The sequence below is a fragment of the Natator depressus genome, chromosome 1 (genome assembly GCF_965152275.1).
Source record: "Natator depressus isolate rNatDep1 chromosome 1, rNatDep2.hap1, whole genome shotgun sequence".
NCBI classification, from domain to species: domain Eukaryota; kingdom Metazoa; phylum Chordata; order Testudines; family Cheloniidae; genus Natator; species Natator depressus.
Window position 1 is genome coordinate 119,909,955 of NC_134234.1, and position 25,283 is coordinate 119,935,237.

The 25,283-nt window shown below is 44.1% G+C and overlaps 1 protein-coding gene across 10 annotated transcripts in view; it reads left to right on the plus strand.

Moving 5' to 3' along the window:
* GABRA5 (gamma-aminobutyric acid type A receptor subunit alpha5) overlaps nucleotides 1–25,283 on the plus strand; it is an 80,647-nt gene that overhangs the window by 34,879 nt on the left and 20,485 nt on the right. For all 10 annotated transcript variants that reach the window (XM_074965564.1, XM_074965544.1, XM_074965514.1 and 7 more), the window contains one exon: nucleotides 4,407–4,489. In XM_074965564.1, coding sequence (XP_074821665.1) covers nucleotides 4,407–4,489 — 83 coding nt within the window. The remainder of the gene's footprint in view (nucleotides 1–4,406; nucleotides 4,490–25,283) is intronic.

Sequence of the window (25,283 nt, forward strand, 5' to 3'; positions counted from 1 at the left end):
CTCCTTCCTCCATTTCTCACAAACTTTACTCCTATCCTAGAGTCCCAGTAACTCTCTCCAGACCAGCAGGAGGAGAGCGGTGTTCAGGATATACAAAAGCATTCCATGGTTGGGGAGATTACTTGCTTGAGGTCCCCACTACTGGGTAGCTATTGCCAAAGCATGGATATGGTTTCCTTTCCCCATCCTTTCCACACCAGGCCAACTCACGTCAGTGTTGTGCATGGTTTAGGAAGTCTAAAGGGAGTATGTATCCATAACTTCAGCATAAACTGGGTTAAGGATTTGGCTCAGTTATGATAAAAATCTCCTTTAATCTATACTACAGGTCTGAATTGCCTACTGTGCAGAATGAAACTCACAATAATATCAGTAATTAGAATACTTTGCACTTGTATCGCTCTTTCCATCTGAGGTTTTCAAAGCACTCTATGTAGCCATACAAACATTAATGAATTAGAGCCTCAACACGGCTGTGAGGTAGGACCACAGGAGTATTCTGCACAGAATAGTTAAGTGCCAGAAATGAACCAGAAGTTAGGGGCAGAGATTTTAACCACTAGACTTACTTCCAGTGGGAGACCAACACATAAAATGAATGCAGATAAGAAACACAATGGGCGAAATTCCCTGTGAACACAAGGCCAGAACAAAGACTATGCGCCACTTAAGCCCGTAAGGCTAGACCTTGCCTTTGCGCTTTCGTCACACACCCAAGACAGAGGTGAATGCCACCCAGTGTGATTCAGGCTGAATAGCTGGGGCATCCTGAGTGATGCAGCATCAGAACTACCAGTAATGTTTACATTTCCTCTCCCCCTCCATGATCCACATTGCAGACAACTCACTCAGCCAGTCAGAGGCAAGTTTCTGGACTTCATCACCTTAGTATAACTCTTTCAGCCATCTCTATAGCGACTATAGTGACTATCCATGCCTTAAGACAGCTTTACAGTGTTAAATCACGCACCATCCCCTCTGTGCACAGAGTACAGTAACTCCTCACTTAACATCGTCCTGGTTAACGTTGTTACGTTGCTGATCAATTAGGGAACATGCTCATTTAAAGTTGCGCAATGCTCCCTTATAACATTGTTTGGCAGCTGCCTGCTTTGTCCACTGCTTGCAGGAAGAGCAGCCCTTTGGAGCTAGCTGGTGGGGGCTTGGAACCAGGGTGGACCAGCAGCCCCACATCAGCTCCTCTCTACCCTAAGTCCCCTGTATGGCAGCCAGCCAGCAGGCTATCAATTTGCCAGGCAATTCAGCTGTCCCTCCCGCCACTGCCCTCTGCTGCTCCTGCCCTCTGCCTTGGAGCTGCTCCCCAAGCCTCCCGCTTGCTGTGCGCGGGATGTGTGTGTGCTAATGTCAGGATGTCCCCCTCCCCCCACTCCTTTACCCCACCTCCACAGAGTGGCGGGCGGGGGGGGGGACACAACAGGGCTCAGGACAGAGGGAGCTTGCTGGCAGCAGCTGCTGTCGCAACTTGCTGATCTACTTTAAAAGGCAGTGTACTTAGAGTGGGGTCAGCATACTTAAAGGAGCAATGTGCGTCTCTCTCTCTCTCTCACACACACACACACTGTGTGTCTCTGTCTCTCTCTCTCCCTCTCTCTCTTTCTCTCTCACAAACACACACACACACACATATACGATGTGTGTCTCTGTCTCTCTCTGCCATGCTGACTCCCCCCCATCCATTCCTGCTGCCTTGTGGAGTGTGAGGCTACATTAACAACAATGTGTTAACCCTTGAGGGCTCAGCCGAATGCTAGTTCATCATTTAGCAGTAAGGCATTCCCTGGGAAATATCCCACCCCCTTCCACCCTCTGACTTCACCACCTCAGCCAAGCTTTACAATCATCATTGCTGTGTACAGTATTAAATTATTTGTTTAAAACGTACACTGTGTATATATGTGTGTGTGTGTGTATATATATAGTCTTTTGTGTGGCGAAAAAAATGTCCCTGGAATCTAACACCCCCCCAATTTACATTAATTCTTATGGGAAAATTGGATTTGCTTAACATTGTTTCACTTATTTTTCATTATCATATCCCTAGAGGGATTTTTCCTCCCTGTGGTTGTGAGGAAACAATTTTCCTGGCTGTCCCTTAAAAACAAAATGAAACCCAGTCCACATGCTACAGAGTCCAAACTCACAACTTTCCCAGGGTTTGGCTTCACTGGCTGGGGGGAGACGAGGAAATCAGTTCTAAGGTTAATTTAAAAAGTTTAGTTCAAACCTTTTCCCCGACTTTCCTCCTAAAGTCCCTTTCGCAGACTGTTCTACCAATACCTAAAACCTGTCCCCTCAGAGAGCCTCACCCATGACTTTTTAATCTATGTGGTGTAATGAGTGAGCCAGCAAAGTCCACTTGACCTTTTCCAAGCAGGATCAATAGCTGCAAAAATGGGGTGAGATGAGTTTCAAACACCGCCAGCCTAGTTTAACAAAGAATAGCAACTGGCCTTACAGAGTGGGGAGGCAGTTTTGAAACCTTGTGCCTGATACTTTCCAGTTTGGAGGCTGCTGGCTGGTATAAGAGGTTCCTGCCACCATCTACACCACCTTGGTGCAGGTGGCTGCCTTCCCATACTTGCATCTCTCATGGCTGGCAGCGGCAGGTGCCATTCTGGAAGGTGTTTTTGGAAGGGCAAGGCAGCAGGCACACACTTTCCAAGGAACCTTCAATTGCTTTTCCCACTCCTTAGCAGCAGCATTAGCTCCCTGCAGAGACGGTAGCTATTTGACAGCGTTCCTCAACTTCTGGTTGTGTTCCTTCCTCTCGGGCATACACTGTGGCTCCTCCTCTCCCTGCTCAGTCAACCAGAGATAGAAAGTTGGGAATCTCTTGTACCCTGACTGCTCCCTATGGCAGTGATGGCTCTCTCAGGACTTCCTGAACTCCTGGGTCCCAAGCACCTGTGGGACTGCTGGGGTGGGATTCATCCCTTCTGGAGCCCATGCTGAATGTAGAATGTTAATCTATAGGTCTCAAAGATGTTTAAATGGTGTATCATTTCTATCAAGCTGGATATTCTCTCTTGCTTTACTGCTGTTGTTACCTTTCCATCTCTATTCTGTGTAGGGCCCTACCAAATTTATGGTCCATTTTGGTCAATTTCATGGGCATAGGATTTTAAAAATCATAAATTTCATGATTTCCGCTGTTTAAATCTGAAATTTCACAGTGTTGTAATTGTAGGGGTCCTGAGCCAAAAAGGAGTTGTGGGGGGGTCACAAGGTCGTTGTAGGGGGGGTTGTGGTACTGCTACCCTTACTTCTGTGGTGATTCTGGTGGTGGCGCTGCCTTCAGAGCAGCCGGAGAGCAGTGACGGCTGGCCGGGAGCCCAGCTCTGAAGGCAGCGCCGCTGCCAGCATCAGCGCAGAAGTAAGGACGGCATGGTAGGGTGTTGCCACCCTGACTTCTGCGCTGCTGCCTGCAGAGCTGGGCCCTCAGTCAGCAGCCACCGCTCTTTGGCCCCCTAGCTCTGCAGGCAGCAGCGCAGAAGTAAGGGTGGCATGGTATGGTATTGCCACCCTTACATCTGCGCTGCTGCTGGCAGGGTGCTGCCATCAGAGCTGGGTGCCCTGCTAACAGCTGATGCTCTCCAGCTGCCCTGATCTGAAGGCAGCGCAGGAGTAAGGATGGCAATACCACAACACCCCTAAAATAACCTTGTGAGCCCTGCAACTTCCATTTGGGTCAGGACCCCCAATTTGAGAAACTCTAGTCTCCCCTGTGAAATCTGTATAGTATAGGGTAAAAGCACACAAAAGACCAGATTTCACGCAGGGAGACCAGATTTCATGGTCTGTGACATGTTTTTCATGACCATGAATTTGGTAGGGCCCTAATTATGAGTCCCCTCTGTTTTCCATCTTCTTTTCTTCCCCTTGCACACCTGTTCCTCTTCTCCCCCACATTGCCATTCTCCTCATCCTACACTGTCTCAGTCCCCTCACAGTACCAATGCAATGGATGGATCAGAGAGCGTTAAACTTCTTTTACCCTAACCCCCTTGACCGCTCCACCTGCAAAAAGCTGTTGCAGGAACTACATCTCTAGAACTTCCAGGCAGTGGTACATGGGCTGGTAGTGTGATTGTTTCCCCAAAAACTATTGTCAGACAGTCAGATACATGGACCACCCTGGTAATGCACTAGTGTATTGTATTGAAGGGGGCTGGCTGAACAAAAGGTCATGTGTATGACTGACAGGGGATGTTGTGAAGGCTAAAACCATAACAGGGTTAAAAAAGAACTAGATTAATTCATGGAAGATAGGCCCATCAATGGAAGTCCCCATGTAGAGTATGTTATGTCAGCACGCAGATACCACAGTGAAGGGCCTGCATAGTGCTGAGTAAAATGAAGATTTTGTTTCTTTTTTCTTCTCACAGATTGACCATTTCTGCTGAATGCCCAATGCAGCTTGAAGACTTCCCCATGGACGCACATGCTTGCCCGCTAAAATTTGGAAGCTGTAAGTTCTGGTCACAATTAAGAACTATGAATATAGTTTTGATTTGGCTTGTCATTCTCAGCCAGGACAGTTTGTGTACATCTTTCACTAGATATGACTGATCTGATCCTACCCAATCTGCCCCCCAAGCTTTACATCTCCAATAGATGGCAAACTCTGTGTAGCACCGCTACTTTCTAGATCATGTATCCCTCTTCGTAACCTGTGTGTCACAAGGATGACAGGTAGTGGGGATATTTTAACAATACCTATTCAATACTAGATGCAACCAAGTAACTTTTTGAATAATTGAGGTTTTTACATGTATGGAAAAGTAGAACTTTCCCTAGTGTCAACTGTGCTCTTACAGGGTTTACATATGTACTATTTTGTCATGTTCTATTGACTACAAATATATAGTACAGATATCTAGAGGTTAGCAAAAGAGGAAAATCTGCCCATCTTGTCTTTGATAAATGTAGTCCTATATCTTGTTGCATTAAACTGCGTACATACACAGACACACATTATATATACACGCACGCTACTGTTTGTATATACAAACACAAGCATTATCCTCTAAATTGTATGTTGAAGTGCTGATTTTTCTTGATAACCTGAAGCTGTAATCCACCATAATGCTGTCCTGCCAGCAGCTTACTTTAAAAATAACCTTAGGGGATTGTATGGCTATATTTAAATACAAAGCCCTTAATTAAAGTACAGACTAGGCTACTAGAATAGACATCTTTTATTTCAGTAATCGAAACGCAGATTCCAGGTGCAACAGAAGTCTCCCAAGGCTTTTGAAGTTACCAGTCAAGGTTTTTAACAAGTCCCTGGAACAAGTTAATGCCCCCACACCACACTTCCCCCCCTTATCTTTTTTTTTTAAAACATCGTATCAGTGTAGATTCTCTAATCCTACCAAGATTAATCTTGCTTTTATCTGCTGTATGTGTGCTGGTTTAATATTGGTTATACATTGTCTTCTTGTGATAATGTTGATAACAGTAAAAGCACTATATACAGTATTGATTACCAAACTCAGTCACTTGATTTCCCTTCCCTTGAAGTGCAAAAAAGACTCAGTTTCATCTGTTTCAGAGTAGCAGCCGTGTTAGTCTGTATTCGCAAAAAGAAAAGGAGTACTTGTGGCACCTTAGAGACTAACCAATTTATTTGAGCTTAAGCTTTCGTGAGCTACAGCTCACTTGTAGACCCAAATGTTTCTTACAGGGTCACTATAGGTTCAAATGCATCAGTTGCGTGCAATGATGTTAACCTATGACAATATAATTTGAAGTTCTGTCACTCACTTGAATGACAAGATCCTAACTTAAAGGTTTAAGAGCAGACTATAGATTTCACTCCAAACTCATAAAATGTGATATGTGAATTCACGTGAAAATATGATTTGTGTGAGAGAAGCTGATTACATGCTGCAATACAAATTTGGAAAAAATTCAACCCTCTAAATTATCCCCAATATCATGGTATCTGAGCACCCCACAATCTTTCATGTAGGAAAGTGTTATTATCCCCATTGTACAGATGGGGAACTGAGGCATAGAATGTTAAAGTGACTTACCCAAGATAATGGAGGAAGTTTGTGATGAAGCAGGGAATTGAACCTACACTTTTCAACTCTCAAACTAGTACCCTAACCACTGGACCATTCTTCCTCTTCCACTGAAGGTTTCAGATGTTTGGTAATGTTCTTTGATATAGTGATAGCTATGGCTTTTAAAGTGTAACCTGGTTAGCTATTAGTTCATAATGTAGAAGTATGCCACTGGGTAGATTTAAGGGCCTTACTGAATTTACAGTAAAGAATCCCTATGTGCACGTTGCAGAGTGAGAGAAGTACCTTTATTTACTGTAATAAGTATTTAGTTTAGCAGAGGCTCCAATTCAGCAAAGCATTTAAAGCATATACTTAAAGATAAGCATGTTCTTAAGTGCTTCGCCAAAGCAGGTCCAGTATGATTCAATTTATTTCCCCTCTCCCCGGCCCCGACAGAGGTTCAAAAATGTCAAGAAACCCATAAGAAGGCAGGACAAAAAGTTATGCCAGTGATTTGAGTAAAGCCCACAAAACATTTAGAAATAAGTTTTAAAAAATGCACTTGGAGGTTGCACTTATCTAAATGTGAAGTTATATGTCAGATGTGCCAAGCAGCGCAGAGGGGAGAGGGCTTTTGGCACATAAATAATTTTAAGCTTGCAAAGAAAACTAAAGGTGGCATTATTTATTACTTTTGTGCCAAAGCCCCTCTAACTCTTACCACTTGACACATTTAGTACATAACCCTTTAATTTGTTCTGCAAGTCATCTTCAGCATGTCCCACTGTGTCTAGGCATTGAACCATTTGGTGTATAACACAGCTCACTGTTTGGACACCCCTGCAATTCCTAGATGTATATGGGCAAGTTATGGGAAGTCTTTTAGCATTCTGAATATCTTTATTGTAGATGAAACACCACCCAGGAGCTTGTGAGAGCTGTATTGTGATTTAATATGCAAGTGCTTGGAGAAGGGGCAGCCAACAGATCAGGCTTTACTGGGTTAGTCTACTTGTGTTTTCAAGAAACAAAATATTGTTACCAGTGACAATAAGACAGGCTTGTATTAAGTTATCCTCTTCAAGAATGCTTTACCCTTCCACAGGGTCCACAAGGATTTCTTCCTGAGCCTGCTATAAGCAATATACACCCAGTCTGCTTTCTTCTCCATCTTTTCCCTAAAGACATTTTTTAACAGCCCTCCAGGAGAAGAACAGTTGGGAATATAATGGAAGTAAATTTTAAACACCTGAACAGCAGAGTAGGTTGAGGAGCTGGGGAAAGGAAGAATGCTTACTAGTCAGTGGGCAGACAGAGTAGCAGGAAAGCAAAATGAAAGAGTGAGCATGTGGACAGATGAGCAGGAGAGTCGATTCTGAGAAGCAATCCATAGGTAATCAGGGTGAGCAGGAAGTTATTGCTTTTCCGGTTGCATGTATGCACATTGTACTGTTGAAATTCTGCAAGAAAAAGTATGAAATGTGGCATGACATTGCCTTCAATATTTAAAAACCCTCTGTTACTGACAAAGAGAAATCTTGCTGTTTTATTTTCCATGTGGCTGGTTTATAGTTAGGTTTGAATCACAGAATGATAGAACCATAGGGTTAGAAGGGACCACAAGGTCCATCTAGTCTAAACCCCTCGCATGCAGGATTTGTTTAGCCAAGACAGATGGCTAAAGTTAGATTCTACAGGACCCTAGGATCAGAAGCTAAAGAGGAAGGATAGTGCAGTAGTTAGTCTGTCACCTCGGGTCAAGTCCCTGCTCTGCTACAGACTTCCTGTGGGACTGTGGGCAAGTCACTTAGCCTTTCTGTGCCTGAGTCCCCATCTGTAGAACAGGGATGAATGTACTTCCCTTCCTGAGAGGTGTGTTGTGAGGACAACTATAGATTGTTAGGCTCTCAGAGGCTACAGTTATGGGGCTATATAAGTACTCTAAGTAGATGGAAGTTCGCTCTGTAGCAACAAGATATTTTGCAAGAGTAATTCAAAGTAAGGGATGGCTATAGAGTATGGGGGAAAAGGTGTATAATGTTACATAATGAACACCGCAAGTGTTAGGAACCTAGTATCTTCATGGATAAGTCCCATTTTTAGGCACTGCTGCAACCCAAAAAATTCCTGCTCAGCTGCCACCAATCCCTGTTTCAGAGTAGCAGCCGAGTTAGTCTGTATCCGCGAAAAGAAAAGGATGACTTGTGGCACCTTAGAGACTAACAAATTTATTGGGGAATAGCTTTCGTGAGCTATAGCTCACGTCATCGGATGAAATGAACTGTAGCTCACGAAAGCTTATGCTCAAATAAATTTGTTAGTCTCTAAGGTGCCAGAAGTCCTCCTTTTCTTTTTACCAATCCCTGTAGGCACCTAAACTCATTCGGCGTCTAAGTTTTTGCCTCTGGGCAAGTATACTGCAGCCTCACTGTAGGTGCCAAGATAATTTGTGTGTGTGTATACTTGTAGGGCCTGACCCAGTAGGCATTCTCAGTCTGGCTACTGGACCAAGCTCCTCAGGTGAGTTCACACAAAATGGCCTGGGAAGGAGACCCTCCTTGTAAGCATTAGCCCAGTGGTTAGAGCATTCACCTGGGCTGTGGAAAACTCCCACTTCCATTCCCCACCTGCCTGAGGGGGAGAAGGGATTTCAACAGGGATCAGCCACCTCTCAGATGAGTGCCCTAACCAGTGGGCTGCAGAGTCACTCCCATTGCCCCACTTTATATTTAATACCAAAGTTGTTCCACTTTAATTATTTGGGCCAGTGAAAGAGTTAGAATGATTCTATAGCCTAGTGATTAGGATACTCACCTAGGAGGGGGCTGATCACTGTTCCCCTCTCAGGCAGAGAAGAGATTTGAACCAAGGATCTCCCACATCTTGAGCAAGTACCCTCTCCACTAGGTTATAAGGAAGGCCCTGCTTCTCTTCCCCACAGGTTTTATTTCAGCCCCCCCACAACTTAGACCACAGAACCAGTATCTTCCCCTAGTTTGCAAATGGCATGCAGAAATAGCCACCTAACCCCAAGCTGCAGGAATGTGCCTATCTCTGTGAGAGGGGCAGGGCTTAGCATATTCTCCATCTCATTGGCCTCTCTCATTGCTTGCTTAGTTTGCTATCCAACTAGCATGCTGGCTTTTGTAGATCACCTTCTAAGGCATCTATCTATCCCCATTCATTGTACAGGGAGTCAGGGTGCCTAAATCAGGCTCTCTGGACCAGGGCATTGTTCCTGTAATTTTCTAGGTACTTTTAAATTGGGTGCTGCAATGCTCAGCATCACAGTGCTTAAGCCCCTTCGTGGATGAGGGCTCACCAACTTAGTTAACTGCAAGACAGTCAAAAATACCAAAGTACAAGTAATAGCATTCTGTATGTGAATACTCGTAGCCTCCTTGGGCCACATCTCCATATTAAAAGTAAGGATTTATGAACCACATGGTAGCAATCTCTTTTTTTTTTTAAGGAGGCTGAGGATAAACCTGGGAATGCAGACTCTAGAGGCCAAGTCCTGTGCTGGTGTAAACAGACTCACCTCCATTTAAATCAGTGGAACCACATCAGTTGATACTAGCAAGGAATTTGGCCCTATCTGTGCACTCTTATATTAAAACTGTTATATTACGGGAAAGAGCTAATCTCTTCCATGGGCGAGTTCAAAGTATGCCTTCTATTATATGCCTGGTGCTGACCCCTCACTCCCTAAATTTGCCAAAGCAAAACTGATCCACACTGAAGTTTCACAGGCCTGATCTTAACCCAGAGTAAAAAAAAAAAAATGTAATGTAGGTAAATCAAGCAAGGCCCCAAAGCTAGAAACTGTATTTGCACCTTGTTCACTGATTGGCCTTGGTAGTACTTTGCAAGAAGAGCTCAGTTAGGGCTCCCAACACCCATATGGAGACAGGTAAATACCTAGGATAGCTGAGGCAGAGAGAAGTTAATTGACTTTCTTCAAGGTCACACAGCAAACGAGTGTCAGAATGCAGATGAGAACCCACTGCTTTGGTCAGACAGACAGATGTCTAATCCACAGACCACAGGACCCCCTGCCCAGACAACTGATTTAACTGCTACAATCTCATGGTGTTAATCATGGTGTTAATTATATCCTTTTAATTTTTGTCACAGGATTGCCCTGAAGATGAAGTAGTTAATGTTTGTGAGTTAATGTTGGCCAGTGATTTGACAGTATGAAATGCTGCATTATGGAGTGATGGGAATCCAGTTAATGTTGTGTGATTATCTGGTTAAACCAGTTTTCTGTTTGTACTATCTCCATAGTTGTGCACGCAATTGCACTCCCATACCAATTAACTTCCTCCACCAAGCTACACTAGGCAACCTGAACATTTGCCTGGTGAGACTGGTCTACACACTTATGTCCAAAAACATGAGACTGTCCCTGCTCCAATAATTTTCTACACAGAGAGTAGGTGGGGAGGAAAACGGAGGCAAAGAAACTTCCTAAGGGTCACATGGCATGTTAGTAGCAGAGACAGGATTAGAAACCAGATCTCTTGCCTCCTGGGCTATACTTCCTCTGCAGACTAACTTGAAACACCAATTAGCACCCAAAATAGGAAGGCAATCCAAACTAGTGAACATTGCTGAACAGTAAGGCCTGAGTGACTTGTGCAAGATCAATGAGTGGTAGAACTAGGAAAATAACTCAGATCTCCTGCCTCCCACTCCCATGCTTTAACCTTAAAACTCTGCTTGCTCTATCCTTTAGCTTAACTGTGAGAATCTTCCCAAATGTGGAGTCACTGTCAATAAGGCATGACGCTGTTACATCTGATCACATCATGCAGGATGTGCCAAGATGTTGCCATGTACTGAATCATGATTGGAAAACAGCCAGGCCACTGAAACAGAATAACAAACGTTTTATAAACCAGTGTTCTACCCTGTGGGTCTCCGAGTGGTAGATGTGGCAAAGCAGAGCAATAGTGTGCGGATTTCACCCCATTGTATCATAAGTGGCTGAACAACAACATGTTTGCAGCAGAACCCCACACAACCAGGATAAACTTAATATTTGCTGTAATTTCCTAAGAACGTATTAATACTCACTTAGGGCCAGATTCTGCCAGCCTTGCTGACATTCAGTGGTAACTTACTACATGAGTAGATCTATTGAAATCAATGACTACTCGTAAAGTAAGATACTATTCACTGTGAATAAAGACAGCAGAATCAGGCCCAGAGGAAATAAGTGCTCAGTATTTGTATTTTAGATGAGTTTTACCTATTTTATAGAAAATAAATGAAACGTGACATTTTCTGCATGTACATACTGTACTCAGCTAGCACTAACAATGCAGTTAACATAGCAGCCCAATACGGTGATTTCAAATTCACAGCTTGACTACAACACTCACGGCAGCCTTTGAGTCAGCAGCTCACTGAAATTACTGTGCATCTTGCTTTCACAGATACTAATCTACCTGGAAACTCCCAAGATATTTTACATTTTTAAAATGTCATCTCAAAATAGCCCTACTGTCCAGTCTTTTTACCAACAACGCTTATATCAGCATTAACATGACAGGTATAGCTGAACCACAGAAGCTGAAGTAATAGATTCTGGTCCCTTCCCCATGAGAGACAATTGAAAAAATGGTCACCATCAAGCATGGTGTAAAATCAGTTCTCAAATTCATTCCACATCAAATCAGCCAACACTACACCCAAAAATAAAAGTTATGCTATAAATACTAACTGCAGTGAGCAAAAAAGAGGAGACACAGGAAAGAAGAGGTGAAGGAAGGGAGGAAGGTGTTAAGATGTCGCTGCTCAGGGTAGCACACATTACACAGCATCAGCATGTCTGAAGGCTTTGGGAGCGATTCTCCCCTAATACACCACTGTAGTGACATACAGGAGCCATGAATGACCTGCAATTCCCTGGGGCAGAATTCCCCCAGCATAGGCATTATGTTGGGCTGCCATAAGCGACACTGTGCTGCCCCCTGCTGGAAGAGTTGGCCGAGGCTTAGGAGGAACCATGTCAGGTTAGCACTGAGCGGTAACGAGATTATGTGCAGCAGCCCAACAGCAGCTCTTGAAGGGACCACACTGGCTCCAGAACAGCACATAATCAGAAGAGCACAAGCTGGCTTAAAGCCACCTTTGCACCTCTTCCATGGGTTGCACCTTCTGCTGCACTTCCTGGAGGCGCAGCAGAGATGCTCAGACTTCACGTAGTTCAAGAAAGACTTCCAGAGGCCATGAGATTGATCCATTTCATCTTGTGTCCTGATGACACTCACTCCTACATGGCTGCTTCTGTAAAAACTGCAAGGCTTTCCCTTCATACAGGAGGGAGTGATATTCCCTGGACCAGAGAATAATGTGATTGGCTGGCAAGAAGTTTCTTTTCCCCATTTTATTTCTCCCTTTAACTGTAGTTTGATCCCGCAATACACAACTCAACAATATGGCTCAGTATGCCACTTGTTTTTCTTAGCACATTGTTCCTGATGGTGTAGGTTTCACTACAGGTCAAGACCACGACTGAGACTCAGGTTAGCCCTTATATCGGGGAGCTGAGGGTGGGGAGTAAGGAGCCCCCTTCCCTTGTACGGTTCCACAAGGTCCAGACAGCACAGCAGCCCTATGCTAGAGAGGGACTACTGTCTAATTACTCCCCCATGGACTCAGTACTGCAAGAGAGGCAGAGAGTAGGTGGAGTCATTATGGTTCCACATTCCCTCCCCCTCATTACCTAGAGCTAGCCAGTAGAGGTGACCAGTTGTATGGTGGTTAGTATGCTGCACCTCAGAAGGGTGTCTCCATGTCCACGCTACCTTGCTGTAGACAAACTCACTAGTGACAGCCCCCCTCACGGCTGGGCATGACATAGCAGGGTCTCCTCATCTAATGCCCCCTGCTGACAGACACTGCACTGCTCTGCTTCTTCTTGTGACTCAGCCCTCCAGCCAGGTCACTTGGGGGATGTCTACACAGAAACTAGACACCTGTGTCTGGCCCATGCCAGCCAACTCAGGCACATGGGGCTATTTCATTGCTCTGTAGACATCTGGGGTTGGACTGGAGCCCAGGCTCTTGGACCCTGTGAGGTGGGAGTAGCCCAGAGCTCAGGCCCAGCCTGAGCCCAGAAGTCTGCATAGCAATGAAACAATCCTGCAGCCCAAGCCCCGCGAGCCTGAGTCAGCTGGCATGGGCCAGCTGCGGGTTTTTCTTTGCTGTTCAGATATACGCTTGTAGTTCCACCCTACCCCCCAGACCAACAGAGTCCAACAGACAACATCAAGACCTTGCATCAGGTCTCTGGTCCCTGACTCTGGGACCAGTGGTCCTTACCCCCTTGCTTCAGGGTACCACACCACTCAGGATTCACCCTTATTTCAGGGCAGAGGCTCACGGGGTTCCCCCAGAGTCCTCCAACAAATCCCAAATTAAAAATATAAGTTTAAACCACTTCTGCCATGCACAGGCTCAAACTTTCATCCCTCTGTTCTGTTCCTCACTGGAATGATTCCCTGGAGCTCTGGGTCCTGCCCTTTTGTCAAGGCTCATTGCCAGGGCTTGTTGCACCCCAGTAGCTTCCCAATCTTTCTCCTGCTCTTTTTGCCAGAGTTCTTTATTCAGGAGACAATCCCAGGGCAAATTCTGCCCTTTAGCTTCCTCTTCAACCCTGCCCATCTCGCTATTACCAAGAGAAGGACTGCAGACTTCTCTTCCTACACCCTCTTCTACTTTGAGCTTCCTCTCTTTATAGAAACCACCCAGCTCCTCCGCCATCTGGAACTCATTTTTTAATTGGGTCCCAGCTAAGTTTCCATATGCAACCAGGTGCCTTGGTTGAGCTCTCCCTCTGTTTCCAAACCACTGTACGGTATATAGTCCATCACACTTACATACTGGGGTCCTTCAGGAGGCATGCAGCCTGGTTTTGCACAGCTTTCAATGCAGAGCTGTACCTAAATGGCCCAGTCCCTTTCTGTGACAGCAGATGTTCCTGAGTGACTTATGAGTACACGTGTACATTAGTATCTCTACATTAGCAGTACCAACTGGAACTTGTATATTTTAGTTTACATACTAGCTCCAGATTCCAATATAGCCAATTGATTGTTTTTAAGTAGTCAACGGTATAGTCAACTAAGCATTCAAAAAGCATGTTAGGCCTCCAGAATCATGAGATTTTAAAAAATAAAACGCACCCAATATATATTATTTGCCTTCTGGTTTCTGAGCTCTTAGGATACACTCAGATCACATTTTCAAGCTTTTCTTCACGACCATGAGAGCTAGTTCCTTTTTTTTTTTTACCTGAAAACTGAGATTCTCTCCGAACCGTTTCCCTCCAGAAGCTGAAGAAGCTTCAAGAAAAACACCAAATCTAGCAAGACGCACCAAAAAATCATGTGTTGGCAACACAGAATCAACATCAATCTCGCATATCTAAATATCTTATAATCTGAGGACAGTAAATAGCTCCATTTCTTTTCAGAGTAAGAAAAAATTACTTCATATTCCCATTCCAACCTTGACTATGATGGCTTGCACATCACAATCTGATATATAGCCATTTCTAGCTGTCTATTTTAAGGTTTTTTTATAGTTCCAATCACTGTAGTATCTTACTGTTGCTTAGTAATGAAGCCTCATGAGGTCTGTCTGACACATTTTAAAATGTCCTGTTCTGTCTCCTGTGGAAAGAGAAGGCTAGAATCTAAGAAAATTCTTTTTAGCTAGAAAATATTGCCTTTAGTATAGAGCCATATTTTTCTTTTAATTTTGGGAAGGACAAAAATTACGATCCTTTTAGTAGGCTTGAAATCAGAAAATGCCCATTTTGTAATCATGTGCTGCCCCCATTCTTGTTTCTCATGGACAAACACATGGCTAAGAATTTGCTCGCAAGATTAGTTTCAGCATCCTGTACAGCTTACATCACACCATCCAGAAAAGTCTCACGATGGGCTTTTTCCACTTTTTAGTCCCTAGCCTCTCCCCTGCATGTCACTTCGCTATTCAAATCACCATGCTCAATTTAAATTATTTATCCAGACCCTATGTTAGTTTAAAGGCCAAATGATCAATTTGAATTTAAATAATTTCAACCCCCTTGTGAATCCACAATTCCCACTAGAGTCAATGTGAAGATCCTGTTTTGTAAATCAGCATACTGTTTAAAAATATTCATTTTAGGCTATCATTCCATAGCTATGTGGATATAATTTTTTTTCACACTGGTTAAATTACAGTTCTATTTTGAAAACTGACTGTATGAAACAATGCAGCTTCTCCCCAACAGACCTGCTCTGTCTGTATTCAGTACCACATCTGCTGAGTTTTTATACAAAACTGCGTTGTTACTACTTTTCTTTCTCCTTTTAGCACTTAGTGAAGTGTGAGCTGGCTTGTATTCTGGCTCACATATGAGCAACAAAAATTTTAAGTAAAAGTTTCAATTGCAGAGCTAAATTTTGCCCTCGGTTGCACAGGCACTACCAAGTACAGATTCCTTATTTATAACCAGTGTTGATGCACAAACCAGGAAGAGCACAGTTTGATTCCTGGACCCTAGGCTGAGTTTTCATCAGTTAGTAACAGCATCTTTTTAGATGCAAACAAATATATTTGGTACAGAAGTTTTCAAAAGACAATAAACCTGGAACTCAGCAATTCTATTTTAACAATCTCTTCTAAGTAAGTCAGGAGACATGCATAAGCAACACAAAAAACAGATCAATTAACTGGGGTGTCATTACCCTTTTTAAAGCACAAATTGACAAAGAAGAGTAAGGTTCAGACGCTCTGTTAAGTCTATCTCTTGGCTCTCTGATTAACAGAACCCAGATTGGCCTTAACAAAATTTCTTAACACCATGTTTAACTTATGTCTAAGTGAAATTTATTTTTGGTCTGTACAGTTCAAATTCCATATTCTAAAAACAAGTGAAGCCCAATTCCATAAGGCAAATATTTCAACCTTTAAAATTATATCCCCAAATCTTACCAAAAAAAAGACATCAAAATTCAAATATTTTGGATTGCATGACAGATAAAATCCTTTATAATTAAAATAATCCCATCTGTGTAATCTGATCATTTATGATCATCTTTACTAATTAATGGGCCTGGGATCTCTACAGTAGGGATAGGGATTAGCAGCAGTTCCAAGATTAAGCACTCTAATGGTACCATGGTGTAATCTATATACCATAGTGCTAAACACAGTATGAGAATGTAGCTAGACAGACAAAACAAACAAAATAGAAGAGTGAAAGTAGCTTTCTTTGGAACATCTTTCTTTATTTCTTCAACCAGTTATTAGTGGTTTGAGAGTAATTTTTTTACTAAATTTAAGGCCAAATTTAGTCCAGATTTGTGGGATATTTTATACCACACTTTAGAATTTGGTAGCATCTAGCAATACAGCAGCTACTGGATCCAATAGATCTTTAGCTTTCCATAAATTATGCAAAATTCTTCTTAAATTATTTTATATCTTATCACCTGGGTATAAAACATAACTGTCATGGGTGAGCTGTACAGGTAATTATTATTTTTAATTGGGTGTTGATTTAAGGTCAGATCCTGCAAATGATCCACATACACAAAACTCCCACTGACTTGCAGGTTTGGCCTAAATCATTCTCATCTGGGTATTTTAAGTGCAGGGGCCATGAAACTCTAAAAGTTTGGACTTGAGTCTGTATTTTCCAAAAAGAACAGGAGTACTTGTGGCACCTTAGAGACTAACACATTTATTTGAGCATAAGCTTTCATGGACTAAAACCCACTTCATCGGATGCAGTGGAAAATACAGTAGGAAGATATATATACACAGAGAACATGAAAAATGGGTGTTGCCATACACACTATAACAAGAGTGATTAATTAAGGTGAGTTATCAGCAGGAGAAAAAAACCTTTTGTAGTGATAATCAGGATGGCCCATTTCCAACAGTTGACAAGGTGTGAGTATATATATCTTCCTATTGTATTTTCCACTGCATGCATCCGATGAAGTGGGTTTTAGCCCATGAAAGCTTATGCGCAAATAAATTTGTTAGTCTCTAAGGTGCCACAAGTACTCCTCATTCTTTTTGCTGATACAGACTAACACGGCTACCACTCTGAAACCTGTATTTCCCAAGTGACTGTACTGTTGAGAATACCTATCCACAGCCAACACACAGGCGTGGTTCAGCCCATTGATCTTAGGAGAGCCACTGTAGCCCAGGGATACCCTGCGTCTCTGCACTGCTTCCTGTTTTCCCTTTCCCACCTTCTATAACACCATGGCTCTAGCAGGAGTCATGCTCCCATGGACTTACTTTCCAGCAATTTCCCATCTATCAGATGAGGTTCGGAGTAGGTGGTAGGGAGAGTGGGTAGATAACGCTGACTAGATTAGAATATCACTCACTCATTAACAGCTGAGTAGGAGGGACAATACTGTGGCAAGCAGACAACCCCACCAGCAGATCCCAATCCTCAGAGCACATAGAAAGTGGCTCCAAGGAACATGCTGGGGAGCTGGCGTTGTAAACTGGTGGGCTGTTTCACCAGCGTGGGAGGGGAAGCAAATGCCACACCCGTGTCCTTTTAAGGCCTGGCCTCAGGTCACAATTTATTTGTTTGACCATGAAAAACATAAATAAAATAAAGCATCTCCACTAACTAATACTGGCTACTGTGCCAAAGGCTTTTCCTTTGCCTGTACCAGCCAGGAAAAACAGGACACACTCACGCTTTAGGGCTGAGCTTCCACTTCCTTATATACATATTCCTTATGTGATAGGCAGGGATTCTTTTAGCCTTTTCAGGCTAGTGCTTTGCCTTGTTACAGACACTTTCTCATACTTTCTTATAGCATTATTCATAACCCCCCGAGGTTCAAATATCATGAGTCAGACCCCCAAAATAATGAGATTCCCCCTGCCCCCAATCATAAGACTTTTAAAAAATATTATAGTGGGGTTTTGGGTCTGTTTGATTTTTGAACTCCCCCTGCCCCTCCCCAGTGTGTGTGTTTGTGACAATGAGTGTTGCCATCACACCCAAATGCACTAGGAAAGGTGATTTTGGTCCACACTGAAGGCGCTTCTGTCTCCACATCTGTCCACCCCTTGCCCAGCAAATAATTCTCCCTCCCCCACACCTCCAAATCAATCCTGTCCCCCCAGCCCCTGCATCAGTTCTGCCCATCCTCCCACACCTACATCTGCCCAGCCCCCGATCAATTCTGCCCCCACATCAGTTCTGCCCCTGTCTCACCTCTGCTCCTCCTGCGCTCTTCAAACCCTCCCTCAACCCCAGGATGGGGGGAGTGCTCCAGGAGGGTCCCCTCTCCCTCTTTGAGGCTGGAGGGGGGGGGCAGCTCTCAGTGCTCTTCACTCCCACTCCCCGTGCCCAAGCCCAGGCCAAGTATTGCAGGGGAGGAGTGGAGTCACCCTAAACTGCTGGGCTTTTTAGCTCCCTCCTCCTCCATCACCTCCTGTGAAAATGGTGTGGGGCTCCTGAGGGGATGGGGAGAGAGCTCTGCCTACTTCCTGCAGCAGCCCTGATTGGCTGCTCTATCCCAGGAAGCAGGCAAGTGGGGCAGGCAGCCCATCAAAGGGTGGGGGGGGAGGTGCTGAAATTCACAAGAGGGCTAGAGCTTCTTGTGTCATTGCCAGATAGGCTCTAGCCCCAGCCAACATCCTGTTGCACACACAAAAACCCATGAGAGTTAGAAACACTGTCCTACCTTCACAAGGCTGTGGATGCTCCCCTCTACTCATGGAAATGAATGAGTGTGTTTGGCCTTTTATAAGACTCTTGCCATCCACATTAAGAGACAAAAAGAGAGGAGAACTCCATTGTTTTTGAATTTCTTGGAGTGTTTATTAGTTTTGAAAAACTAAGGCATGGCTCATTGGCCAGGAGTTACCAGTAGAAATTATTTCACTTCATTGTTTGGTAGATGATAAGCCAGAATATTCTCGAGCCTTTTATAAAATGCTCATTAGAAGCATCCATCAGTTAGCACTCACTCATTTTTTAAGCTTTCAATAGTTTCAAACACTTCTCTGTTTTTATGTTATTGTCCCAAACTCTACCTTCTTTCTTTTTTGTTGGTAGTGTGTGCTTAGATGAGGAGCAGGGAAGATTCAAACAGGGTTTCCTACTTTAGGAAATCAGAAATATTCTGCTAAAGAATAGCAAATTAATCATCTGAGTTCTGAGAGAAAGAAAATTTCCTAAATTGAGATAAATGTTGCATATTCCCAAGTGGTTTATTGGCCTTGTATCTGAATCTGCTTTGAATGAAACGAGACACATTTTGGGCCATCATATGTGCCACATTTTGTCTGCAGATACACATGCACCTCCCTCAAGTTTCCCAGCCTCTCTTTCACTTCACTTCACCATCAGTGATATCCTGACAGAGTGTTAACAAAAATTGTCCACCTTACTCTACTCTGCCCCATTTTCCTGGGGCGGAGGAGAAAGCATGGAAGAGGCTGGACCAAGATCAATCATTTATCTCTCAAATAGAAAGGCTTTCTCATAACCACACACAAGATGGGTTTAAGTTCTGTGGCACTCTGGCAGAGCAGATTGGAAACCTTATGGAACCTTATTTTAAATAGAAAAACAGATTGTTGTGGAATTCATTATGCTAATCAGTATGTTATCACCTGCCTTATCTTGATATTCCATTGATTTTATTCTAGGCTATCCCACACCACCACTTTTCAATCTGACACTAAATAATTGCATTGCATACATTGTCAAGGAGGAGGTCAGAGGTTATGCCAGTTGGGTGGGGGTAATTGGAGTTTCTGGCACCTACGAAAGAGTGGGAGGCAATCTATGATTGTGGGACAAGCACATATTAACTGGATGTGTCTGCTAAAATGACCAGAAGTGATATCATCAACAGTGTTGATGGCTCATTGGGATGCATGAGGTATTTCACACCTCTCAGAGCTATTTCTTATAGACTGCTCACAGATTCAAGCAGTCACTGCATCTACATAAGAACAAAAGAACGGCATACTGGGTCAGACCAAAGGTTCTGGCAAACAAAGGCTAGGGACACCATCCCTGCCCATCCTAGCTAATAGCCATTGATGGACCTACCCTCCATGAATCTATCTAGCTCCGTTTTGAACCCCGTTATAGTACTGGCCTTCATAATATTCTCTGGCAAAGAGTTCCACAGGTTGACTGTGCATTGTGTGAAGAAATACTTCCTTTTGTTTGTTTTAAACCTGCTGCCTATTAATTTCTTTTGGAGACACCTAGTTCTTGTGTTATGAGGCGTAGATAACACTTCCTTATTTACTTTCTCCACACCAGTCATGATTTTATAGACCTCTACCATATCCCCCCTTAGTCATCTCTTTTCCAAGATGAAAAATCCCAATTTTATTAATCTCTTCTCATAAGGAAGTTGTTCTGTACGCCTAATCAGTTTTGTTGCCCTTTTCTATATCTTTTCCAATTCCAGTATATCTTTTTTGAGATGGAGCAACCACATCTGCATACCATATTCAAGATGTGGGGAACCATGGATTTATACAGAGGCAATATGATATTTTCTGTTTTATAATCTATCCATTTCTTAAAGATTCCCAACATTGTGTTTGCTTTTTTGACGGCCACTGCACATTGAGTGGATGTTTTCAGAGAACTATCCACAATGACTCCAAGATCTCTCTTGAGTTGTAACAGCTAATTTAGGCCCCATCATTTTATATGGATAGTTGGGATTATGTTTTCTAGTGTCCATTACTTTGCATTTATCAACATTGAATTTCATCTGCCATTTTGTTGCCCAGTCACCCAGTTTTGTGAGATCCCTCTGTAGCTCTTCATGGTCTGCTTTGGACTTAACTATCTTGAGTGGTTTTGTATCATCTGCAAATTTTACCACCTCACCATTTACCCCTTTTTCCAGATTGTTAATGAATATGTTGAATAGTACTGGTCCCAGTACAGACCCCTGGGGGACACCACTATTTACCTCTCTCCATTCTGAAAACTGACCATTTATTCCTACCCTTTGTTTCCTAGCTTTTAACTAGTTCCCGATCGAGGAGAGGACCTTCCCTCTTATCCCATGACAACTTACTTTGCTTAAGAGCCTTTGGTGAGGAACCTTGTCAAAGGCCTTCTGAAAATCTAAGTACACTATATCCACTGGATCACCCTTGTCCACAGGCTTGTTGACCTCTCAAAAAATTCTAGTAGATTTGTGAGTCATGATTTCCCTTTACAAAAAACATGTTGACTCTTCCACAACAAATTATGCTAATATGTATGTCTGACAAGTCTGTGCTTTACTATAGTTTCAACCAGTTTGCCCAGTACTGAAGTCAGACTTAGAGGCCTGTAATTGCTGGGATCACCACTAACCCTTTTTAAAAATTGGCATCGCATTAGCTATCCTCCAGTCATTTGGTACAGAAGGTGATTTAAATGATAGGTTACAAACCAGTTAGTAGTTCTGCAATTTCACATTTGAGTTCCTTCAGAACTCTTGGGTGAATACCATCTGGTCCTGGTGACTTATTACTGTTTAATTTATCAATTTGTTTCAAAATCTCCTCTAATGATACCTCAATCTGATACAGTTCCTCAGATTTGTTACCTAAAAAGAATGGCTCAGGTTTGGGGATCTCCTTCACATCCTCAGCTGTGAAGACCGATGCAAAGAATTCATTTAGTTTCTCTGCAATAGCCTTATTGTCCTTGACTGCTCCTTTAGCATCTCAATTGTCCAGTAGCCCCACTGGTTGTTTACAAGACTTCCTGCTTCTGATGTACTAAAAAAAAATTTTTGCTGTTACTTTTTGAGTCTTCGGCTAGCTGTTCTTCAAATTCTTTTTTGGCCTTTCTAAATATATTTTTACACTTCCTTGCCAGAGCTTATGCTCCTTTCTATTTTCCTCACTAAGATTTAACTTGCACTTTTTAAATGATGCCTTTTTGTCTCTCACTGCTTCTTTTACTTTGTTGTTTAGCCATGGTGGCACTTTTTTGGTTCTCTCTGTTTTTTTAAATTAAGGCTATCCATTTACATTGAGCCTCTATTATGGCGTCTTTAAAAAGTTTCCATGCAGCTTGCAGGGATTTCACTTTTGGTTTGTATTTTGTTTTTCCTGAAAACTGATACTGAGTGTGTTGATAGCATAGAACAGAGTGGGTAAACTGAAGTGGAGGAAGGGAATAAAAATTTTGTAGGGAAGAGGTAGTGAGATAAATTACCCTAGGCCTTTTTACTAAAAAAAAAAAAAAGCAAGCCTTGACACTTTGAGTAGTTTGGGGCATTGCAAAGGTGAAAAAGAAAAGAAAAGTTTGACCTTCGTATATTTTTTGTGAGCTCCCAGGTAAAATCATCCATAATAGGGATGATTTAGCAGTATTTATAGAGGGAGTGATTTCTCTGGAGGTCAGGAAATCACCCAAACCTTTATTTAGTTTGGTGGCAATGTCTTAACAAAGCTGTTAAGAGCTTGGAAAGCCTCCAGCACACTGCAGCTTCCTCTTTGCTGCTTTGCACCAAAGAGCAGCCATCTGTATTTAAGAACACAAGACTTTTGCATAAAATTTCTGCTGATCTGCTATCATAGTTCCCTGACTAACAGCACCTCTGGGCTCATCAAGTGGACCCTGTATTGCTAGAGGTTTCATCAAATGACACAATCTTTAATTAAAAAGCAATCTTTATTTCCTGGAGACTCCAGGACAATCCTGGAGGGTTGGCAACCTGACCCCTGCCCCACTCAGGTCCTAGGCCTGGAGATATCACCTCTGTCAGGATGGAGACATATGATTCCTCCACTCTCAGAGCTGGCCCAAGCTGCAGTCTGATGTACATCCACTGTCTTTACCTCAGCAGGCCTGACAATTCTGTTCCTTCCAGGAGCAATGACAGTGGTAGCCAGTGACCAGACTGCCATCTTAAAGCAAAGTATCATTTATTGAAACAAAAAGCATTTAAGAGAAAATAGATTTTAAAATAATACTAAAGGAGTTCGTAGCAGGCCTGCCTTTCCCCAAGAGTTGCCAGCTCCTTCAAACTCCTTCCACGGAGGCGCTATCTGAGTTAGGATTGCCAACTTTCTAATCCTACAAAACCGAACACCATAGCCCTGCCCCTACCCTGAGGCCACCCCCCTGCCCCACCCCTTCCCCAATGCCCTACCCCCCTGCTCACTACATTCCCCTTTCCTCGGTGGCTCGCTCTCTCCCACCCTCACCAACTTTCACTGGGCTGGGGCAAGGGATTGGGGTGCAGGAGGGGGTTCTAACTGGAGGTGCAGGCTCTGGGGTGGGGCCAGAAATGAGGGGTTCAGGGTGCGGGAAGGGGCTCTGGGCTGGGGCATGGGTACGGGCTCCAGCTGGGGGTGCGGGCTCTAGGGTGGGGCTGGGGATGAGGGGTTCAGGGTGTGGGAGGGGGTGCAGTTTGAGGCAGGGGGCTGGGGTGCAGAGGGGATGAGGGCTCATTCTGGGGGTCCAGGCTCTGGGGTTAGACAAGGAATGAGGGGTTTGGGGTGCAGATTGGAGCTCCAGGATGGGGAGTGGGGCAGAGGGGTTCAGGGCATGGGAGGGGGTGCAGATTGAGGCAGGGGGTTGGGGTGCAGGGGGGGTGAGGGCTCCATCTGGAGGTGCAGGCTCTGGGGGTGGGTTTGGGATGTAGGAGGGGGCTCTGGGTTTGTGGGGACTTAAGACTGGGGCAGGGGGTTGGGGCTCAGGGTTTGGTCAGCAGCACAGCAGGAGGGCTAAGGCAGGCTTCCTGCCTGTCCTGGCACCGTGACCCACGCTGTGGCCCAGAAGTGGCAGCAGTTGGTCCAGCTCCTAGGCAGAGGCACGGCAGACAGCTCTGCATGCGTCGCTACTCTCGCCTGCAGGCACCACCCCCACAGCTCTCATTGGCCGTGGTTCCCGACCTAGGAGCTGGACCTGATGGCCACTTCCAGGGCACAGCACAGAGCCAGGACAGGTAGGCACTAGCTTGCCTTAGCCCTGAAGCACTGCCAACTGGACGTTTAATGGCCCGGTCAGCGGTGCTGACTGGAGCTGCCAGGGTCCCTTTTCGAATGAGTGTTCGGGTTGAAAACTGGATACCTGGTCACACTAATCTGAGTCAGTTGAGAAGCTTTTAACAGCTGACCCCCTTTCTTCTCCTGAGAATGTTTTTTTAACTCTTCAGCGTCCTTTTTGATTTCATAGTTTCATAGAGTTTAAGGAAAGGAGTACTTGTGGCACCTTAGAGACTAACCAATTTATTTGAGCATGAGCTTTCGTGAGCTACAAGCTCACTTCATCGGATGCATACTGTGGAAATTGCAGAAGACATTATTATATACACAGACACCATGAACCAATACCTCCTCCCACCCCACTCTCCTGCTGGTAATAGCTTATCTAAAGTGATCATCAAGATGGGCCATTTCCAGCACAAATCCAGGTTTTCTCACCCTCCGCCCCTACCAGCAGGAGAGTGGGGTGGGAGGAGGTATTGGTTCATGGTGTCTGTGTATATAATAATGTCTTCTGCAATTTCCACAGTATGCATCCGATGAAGTGAGCTGTAGCTCACGAAAGCTCATGCTCAAATAAATTGGTTAGTCTCTAAGGTGCCACAAGTACTCCTTTTCTTTTTGCGAATACAGACTAACACGGCTGTTACTCTGAAACCTGTCATAGAGTTTAAGGCCACCACTAGATCACTTAGTATGACTTGTTTTATATCACAAGCCATTCCATTTCACCCAGATACTCTATATTAAGTTCAGAATTTAGTTAGACTAAACTGTTGTATGCCAGATGCAGAGAACAGGATGTAACCAGTGCCCAAGGCCCCAGCAATGGCAGGGAATTGATTAGGTGAGAAATGTCTAGATCAGTGGTTCCCAGACTTGTTCCACCGCTTGCGCAGGGAAAGCCCCTGTTGGGCTGGGCCGGTTTGTTTACCTGCCACGTCCACAGGTTCAGCCGATTGCAGCTCCCAGTCGCCACGGTTCGCTGCTCCAGACAAATGGGAGCTGCTGGAAGTGGCGCGGGCTGAGGGACGTACTGGCCACTGCTTCCAGCAGCTCCCATTGGCCTGGAGCAGCGAACCGCAGCCACTGGGAACCACGATCAGCCAAACCTGCAGACTCAGCAGGTAAACAAATCGGCCCGGCCCACCAGGGGCTTTCCCTGCACAAGCGGTGGAACAAGTTTGGGAACCACTCGTCTAGATTATCGCAGCAGGTGAACCA